At 37.6% G+C, this 8,299-nt stretch overlaps 1 protein-coding gene across 1 annotated transcript; it reads right to left on the reverse strand.

The window, feature by feature from the left end:
- Positions 1 to 2,584: 2,584 nt before the first annotated feature.
- Positions 2,585 to 5,209, reverse strand: LOC120146419 (glucan endo-1,3-beta-glucosidase 12-like). The gene is made up of 3 exons (XM_039159985.1): positions 5,100 to 5,209; positions 3,691 to 5,019; positions 2,585 to 2,825 (listed from the first exon to the last, which is right to left on the reverse strand). The coding sequence occupies exons 1-3, from the start codon at positions 5,158 to 5,160 to the stop codon at positions 2,791 to 2,793; spliced, it is 1,425 nt and encodes a 474-aa protein (XP_039015916.1). The 5' UTR covers positions 5,161 to 5,209; the 3' UTR covers positions 2,585 to 2,790.
- Positions 5,210 to 8,299: the final 3,090 nt, after the last annotated feature.

Here is an 8,299-nt window from a genome sequence, read left to right on the forward strand (position 1 = left end):
ACCAATTGCCGGAGCACACAATCAGTGGAGTGCCACAACATAAATGGGCTCCCTACGAGGAAGGTGCCGATGTCGATCCTCCCACAACAGGACCACTCATGATGCCTCACCACCCAATCTGTATCGATTTTGCCGCTTCTATTTGTGCTATGCAACTCGTCCATATTGCGAGGTGTTTCCGGAATTGGTAGAAAACAACCAAATTGCCGGAGCACACAATCAGTGGAGTGCCACTCAACGATCGCATAACAGATCAAAGGGAACATCTGATGGGCCCTTCAAATCAGGTGGGATCACCGTCCTCACATCATCATTAGAATATGACACTCATTCAAACTAAAACAAATATATATAATTTTTATCAAAATAATAATCTAATTATATAACTATAATCTAAAATCGTTTTTAAACATTAAATTCATAAAAAAATTATTATACACTGTATAAAATGATTAATATACGAAATCAGTTTTATAATTACCTCAAGAGTAGCGGAAATACGAATGGATTCTTCACAACGGGACATAAAAAGGGCAATCGATACCATGCCCAAGACTGCAGCAGCAGAAGACATCCGTCGATAGCATTACGCCTGTAATCAGTAGCTCGACACATCTCCCTGTACAGGAAAGCCAAAACTACCGAGCCCCAACTGAGTGATCCGACCAGACAAAAGTCGACAAGATGTCGCAACTACATACAGTGAACTTGCTTGCGCGATTTGTCCGGCATCAACAACCCTCATATCAGCTGCAGTATGTGTGTCTGTGCATATATTTTAACTTCATCATCTGACGTGTCCTCGCTCAACTCCAAAAAATTGACATCTAACCAATTTAACGGTATCCGACCACCGTTAAAACTTTCCGGGACATGTCCTAGATTATCCCGACACAAAGCAGTCCAGGAACCTTGCACGATCCCCGATATCACATCTCCATCCACCGAAAGCCCCAGGTGCATAGAAACGTCCTCAAGTGTAATCGTGCACTCTCCGCACGGAAGATGGAATGTGTGGGTCTCCGGCCTCCACCGCTCTACTAAGGCAGAAATAAGGTATGGTTCTATCTTACAGTGACCCTAATATCTATCTATGTAACCGAATCCAGCCTCTACTAAATACGGCAAGACACGGCTAGATATCATTAACTTAATGTTCCTAATAAATGGTTGTCCCTTTTTCCCATATGTATGGGGTAAGGGGGAGGTAAGATAGTAGGCTACCCCCAACATCAGGTTGAGAGCAGCTTCCGTAAGAGACCTCCGAATTAAATATTTACAAAAATTAAATTTTAATCTAATAATCATGCATTAAACAAATCAACAAATTATTACTAATAATTTTAATTAAATTAAAACGTTAAAATGTTACCGTATCAGCAAAGTGTCGAGATATATGATTTCTATCCAAGCGAAGTAGATCGTCTTCCATTTTATATCTGCAAAAATATTAAGTAAAATATTAAATAAATTAAATACTTAAATAAATTAAATACAAAATATTAAAAATATAATAAAATATACCTTATACAGAGATTATAAGAGTATTTGAGAGAAGTTGAAAGAATTTGGTGTGATGAAAGTGATTGAGGATGAGGGTATTTATAAAGAGGGATTGAGGTGTGAAACGTGGCATATTTTGCGGTAAGGTGCGACCCATGCACTGCGCTATACCCTCTTTACACACGTGTATACCATGTCAGCATAAGGCGCACTTCAGAGAGAACGTCTTACCCCACGTGACATCAAATCAACGTAAAACGCGTAGCAAGGAGCGCGCCTTTATGCAAAGGGTGTTAGATCGAAAAATATAATCTGAACGGTGCCGGATCGAAAAATATACTGTTCAACGATGATATATCGAGAGAATCGCCTAATAATTAGAAATCGTTAAACAAATGTAGTAAAATATTTATGCATAAACTGGATCAAAATAATTCAGGAGAATAATAAGATTAAATAGAGTTACAAATTTGATACAAATATGGCTTTATGAGCACATGCCCACTAAAACAAAAATATTCTACCTAAGTCGAAGGTCCCAATGACCCTTACTACGGTGTTCCTTAAACACAACAGAAAATCATTAAAAAAATAAGCATACAATGTGAAATCAATAATGCACGTTCGCTATATTATATTTCAAGCAAACCATAATGATAACATAAATATCAAATATAAACATACATACATGTCAATTGTCATATGCATAAACTAATATCATTTATTAATGAAATCATTAAAAAAATAAGCATAAAATGTGAAATGTAACCAATACTGTTGATATAATTTATTTTGATTAAAAAAACAAAAAATATTTTAACAGCTCTTGTTGAATCGATATCACCTAATTGGCATAAAGCATATATAGATGCACAATTTATCACGTAAGATACAAGCCCTTTGTAAATTAGTAGTCCCACCCTGATTAGGGTCTAGGGTTTATACTTTTTGTAATACTCTCTTCCTTATAAATATTCCCAACTAAACTAGGCTTATAGGGTGTTTGGAAATGATAGTTACAACTCGATTTTAATTTTATCTGAAAATTTATTTATTCATCCAGGAGTAGTCGATGAGATCATTAAAGTCGAAAAAAGAAGATTAATTTATACACAAAAGCAGTCCGAATAATTTCCTAATAAACCCACCTAAAACACATAGCAATAGTCATCACCCACCCTAAAAATGAATAATAATTCAACAGAACCAAAACTAAAATTAGTTTTCAGATCTTCAACCACTCCTTTCTTCCAAACCCTTTCTTCTCCCTCCAATTCGGGTTTCGTTTCAGTATCCGGTTGGAAACTCGCAATTACCATACTCTGAAGAAAAAAAACACATTTAAATTCATTAAGTGAATATTTATTTATTTTTAATAAATTAATTCAATGAATATGAGCTCTAAAAATACTCTAAATAACAACAAATTTATTTATCCTAAGTTTACGTCTTTTTTTTGTTAATTATTGTGTCACATGCCCAACCCTACCAGGACAACAGTAATAGCAGCGATTCACTTGCAAGCTGTACCATTAATGATTTATTTAACGCGGTTAAACTGAGCGGGGCCCGCAGTAGGGCCCAATAGTTAAACTACAACACGTCGAAAGACTCCAAATTCACTTTCACCACAAATCACGTGGGCTTTTTTGACCTGGCGTGCAGTACGTACTCGAGGATTGTGTACCACTCCCCCTCCACCTCACGCACTGTGGACGTTAGCTAATCCACTTTACATCTCACTAACAATGGAGATGTATAAGGTGCGGCCGTTTTAACATAAAGCTAAAAAAATTAATATAAAAAATGTTAACTTTTTAATATTTTTGATAAAATATTATTTTTTATTAAAAAATTAATATTAAACGATATCTAAAATATTTAATATTTTCAACAAAACGATACCTACAATATTTTTTTAAATATCAATATTAAACATTATATAAAATATTATTTTTTATCAAAAAAATAAAATAACAAAATTAATATTTTTGATAAAAAATAATATATTAAATAACTCTTTATCAAAAATATTAAAATAAAATTAATATTTATGATAAAAAAATTTATTAACAATATATTAATACTGACGTATAAAATTAGCTCACCTTATATGCAGTGTTTTTTTTTGCACCGATTTAAATTAGAAAATAATAAATGGTAAAGGAAGAGTGATAGAATACGCACTAGGCGGTTGCGTGACGACGTAGGCTGCCCCGCCAAAATAGCAAGTTCCCATCTTCCGTCCATTCTTTTGATAATAACTATTGAAAGCGAACGAAGCGTGGGCCTCCATCGTGTTGGGATTGTAACACGTGGCACCTGGCTGGATCGGATGGCAATCTGCTGCTCCATCGCCGCACGCGAAATCTAGAGCTGCCTGTAGCTTCTCTTTTCCAGCTTCGCCACTCGCAACGCACCACGTGTTCCCCGTCGTACTCTTCGCAACGGACCCGCCTCCTCCGTTGGCCGGATCCCCTGCCCCTGGTCGGTTCCCGGCAACCGGAGACGGTCTGTCGTGGTAATTCTTCAAACCTTCTACAGTGAAAGGGACGTCGTAAACTTTGTCCTCGTTCGGGTAAAAAAGCCCGTAATTCCTTTCCGATGTAGGTCCGAATTTGTTGTTTTCGTTGAAAAGGGCAAACAGGAAAACAGTGATATCTGCTTTGGGTCTCAAAGGGGTCCCACCGCCGGTCAAGATCCGACGGATCAGATTCCCATTATATGCGGCGGCGTTTTGAATACTAGCTCCGTTCTCATTCTCGTCCCCCTTTGAGGGCCAACCCGTTTCGGTGACAACCATTCGAATATCATCGTATTTCAAAGCAGACATTGCCGCGAAAACGGCGTCTATTTGAGCATCGAACAGACTGAAATACCTCAACCCGTTACCCGCATCCACCACACCCGGATTCTCTCTAAACAAAGCGTAGTCCAACGAGATGACGTCCGTGTTGGACTCATAAGCGAAAAAAGGGTAAGCATTGACCATGAGGAAAGACCCGGTTTGGCGAAGGAAGTCCAACATGGGTTTGAAAACGGGCTCGACGAGTTCGGGTCGGAAAGATCCGGCTGAAGAAGGGTAAGAGTTTTGAAGAGCCGAAAGGGCAATCGGGGAAGAGACTTTAATATCCGAGTGAAGGTTTAACTTAGCCAAAGCTTCGTGGATATTCTTCATGGCGGGGACGAGGAACTTGGTGGTATTGTGAGGGTCAACGAAGACTTCATTACCAACGGCAATAGCTTCTATCTCAGTGTGAGGGTAGTAAGCGGCAACGTTTCGCTGGACCCAAGTTTTAGCGAAGGAAACGCTCTTGGCGGCGGCGAAGAGTTGCTCGTTTGGAAGGTCGACGGTGACTTTGATTCCAGATCCGGATAATGCATGGAGAACGGCCGGGTCAGTGTCGTAGACTTTGACACGGTGCAGACCTTGGGATTTGAGCAGTTCCACAACCTTGGTTGCCGGCGGGAGGTTGTTTGCGACTCTTCCATAGTTAACTCCAATAGAACCACAATCTGCAAAACAACAATAATAAATGCGTCACCTAGGAGAAACAGAGAAACAAAAAAGAAGAGGAGATGGAAATGTGGGTTACCTGCACTATTGAAGAAAGCAGATATGAGTAAAAGAGAGAGTGAAAGGAAATAGGGCACCATTGCTCTGCTCTATGTTTCTTTGTTTTGCAAAGCAGAAATCAAGCGGCGGAGTGAAGAGTGTAATGGTAGGGGTTTTATATTAAAAAAAAAGTAGAGGGAAGATTAGGTGTGCGAGTGGGTGAATACTGTATTTATGAAATCGAGATGATGGGGAGGGACCCACGTGTCAGAATATATTTATAATATATTTTTTTCAAAAAAATATTTTTAAAAATTTCAGGTTATTTGAATTAGAGAAAATAACCTTAGTGACAAAAAATCACATATAATATATGATTTTAACTAATTTTTTTTGGATTTGTCAAAATGACCAACAAAATCGCAATGTGATCGCTAATTCGCAACGCGATCTCCATTTCGCAAATCAGTTTCCAGATTCGCAACGCGATTATTACTATCGCAATGCGATTTTCCAATGCGATTATTACTATCGCAATGCGATACTGACTATCGCAACGCGATAATACAAAATCACAACGCGATAATATAAAATCGCAATGCGAATTTGGAAAATCGCAATGCGATAATACAAAATCGCAACGCGATACTGACTTTCGCAACGAGATTCTGACTATCACAACGAGATAATACATAATCGCAATGCGATTTTCAAAGTTCGCAACAGGTTTTAGTTTCACAACACAAATTTTTTGTGTATATATCTACGCAGCAGCAACAACTCATAACCTAAATCCCTAAATCGCAACGCATTCCATCTCCATCTATCACTCTCTCCGGCGACATCCGTTCCTATATCCAACGACATCATTCCCCATCCGGCAACAGGTCTTAGTTTCGCAGCTCGTTTGTTTAGTAAATTAATTTACAACCATGAAATCATATAATGTTGATCATGTTTGGATAGATTTGTGTTTTGGAGGGTCATGGGAGAATGTTCATGGTGTTTTACAATATATGCCTTTACCAATTAATCTTCAACTAAAATTGTCATTAAAAAAGTTAACTTATGAAACTCTAATGTTACGTGTTTCAAAGAAATTGAATTTAGAGCCCCTAAGTGGATTTAGGCTATCTTATCAGAGAAATGGTAAAGTTTATTTGTTAACCGACAATGAAGATGTTGAACGATTCATTGCTTATATTAGTGTTTCAAGTGATGATGTTACATTGTATGTTGTTGAACCAAGAAGTAGTATTGTTGGGTCAGTAGCGGGTAGTAATCAACTAAGTTTTTCTCAAAACCCACAACCTTTCTCTAATCCAAATCCCAATCAACTTTCAGCACCAATTCCGGTTTTCGTATTGACCAATTAGACGATGATGAGCCAAGAGAAAAAATTGTGAGTACTAGTCAGTATTCGAAATTTGATCTTGGTCAATACCCGGACTTTGATATTGGTCAATACTCGGATTTTGATGATGTTTCAGAAGAAGAAACAGACCCTGCGTGTAATGATTTTGATATTGGTCAATACCCGAATTTTGATGATGAAACAGCCGTTGTCGAGGAAGATGTTGTTGATGATAATGAGGAGGAAGTTACGACTGTGAATGAACATGTTGAACATCCATTCTGTAATTCATATAATCCTGAAGAAGAAAAAGTCCCCGAAGAAAAGAAAATGCCACGAGAGTATAACTGGAATATGCCAGAATTACTTCAGCTACCGGAAGAAGAGTTGGTAAAGAAAGCAGTTGATTGTTACACAAAAGTTATTCGTATCAAGAAAGATGATTGTTTTGATACAAAGGAAGACTTGAAGATAGCTTTGTATACGAAATATGTGGAAGATGGCTATCAACTAAAAGTTAACAAATCAAGAAAAGATCGTTTCGAAACAAGGTGTATGATTGACAAAAACTGTACGTGGCGTATGATTGCAAAGAGGATAAAAGATTGCGAAATGTTTCAAGTTAGGACTTTTATTGATAAACATACATGTTCAAGAACCCAAGTTTTTCCTCACCATAGACAGGCAAACAAAAGGTGTTGGGTGGTTTTCTGGCTGAGTTAATGTTTTGAATGGCAGAGTATATCGGGGACATGAAATTATGATTGACATGAATGCTCGGTTCAAGATTAGTATATCATATTCTCAAGCTTGGAGAGCCAAATGTTATGCCTTGGAATTGTTGAGGGGGTCGCCAGAAGCATCGTTTGCCCAACTACCGGCTTATTGTCACAATTTAAAGCTGAAAAATCCTGGGTCGGTAACTCATATCAAAACAGATAGAGATGGACGCTTTGAGTTGTTGTTTATCGCCATTGGTGCTGCGGTTAGTAAATCAATATAATTATGTTGACTCATTTTTGTTAGTTACATGCATTTCACATTTAAATGATTATATTTCTTGTGTATATTATTTTGTAGATTCGTTCGTTTATTACTTGCATGCGCCCAATTATTATAGTTGACGGAGCACATTTGAAAGGTCGATACCTTAGAGTAAACTTATTAGCAGTAGCCATGGATGCTAACAATGGGATATTGCCAATAGCTTACGGGGTTGGCAAATCTGAAACCTCTGATTCATGGACATGGTTTATGGGGCATCTTAGGGATTGCATAGGTCCTATTAGCAATCTGACAATCATATCCGACAGGGCAAACTCAATTGACAACGCTGTTAGAAGGTGTTTCCCAGATGCTTTTCATGGACTTTGTGGTGTTCATTTGTATAGAAATCTAAAATCAAGGTCTGCTGGTATAAAAAATCACAAATGGACATACTGGAAGGCTGTAAAAGCTTATCGGGAAGTGGATTTTAATAAGCATATAAACTGTTTAAGACGTGTTTTGCCTTAGTGTGCTCAAACACTAGAAGATGTCGGGTTTGAAAGATGGTCAAGAGTACATCAACTTGGAGCAAGATATGGTTTCATGACGTCTAATAGTGCAGAATCAATCAACGCTCTAAGTCGTCATTCCCAGAAATTACCCATTACTATGTTAATGGAGTTTTTTCGAGCCTCTATTCAACAGTGGTACTACAAGAAAAGAAACCATGCAGGTATTATTTCTTTAAATTCGCAACTTATCATATATTTTACTAAGTATTATTTATTTAAATTTACAGGAACATTGGAACATCGTGTTACACCATGGACAGAAAAAACGATAACGAAACATGTTGCAAAATCAACGTCATGAGAGTTGAACCATGTTCAAACACTTTG

Source organism: Hibiscus syriacus, unplaced genomic scaffold (assembly GCF_006381635.1).
Source record: "Hibiscus syriacus cultivar Baekdansim isolate YM2019G1 unplaced genomic scaffold, ASM638163v2 tig00110926_pilon, whole genome shotgun sequence".
NCBI classification, from domain to species: Eukaryota; Viridiplantae; Streptophyta; class Magnoliopsida; order Malvales; family Malvaceae; genus Hibiscus; species Hibiscus syriacus.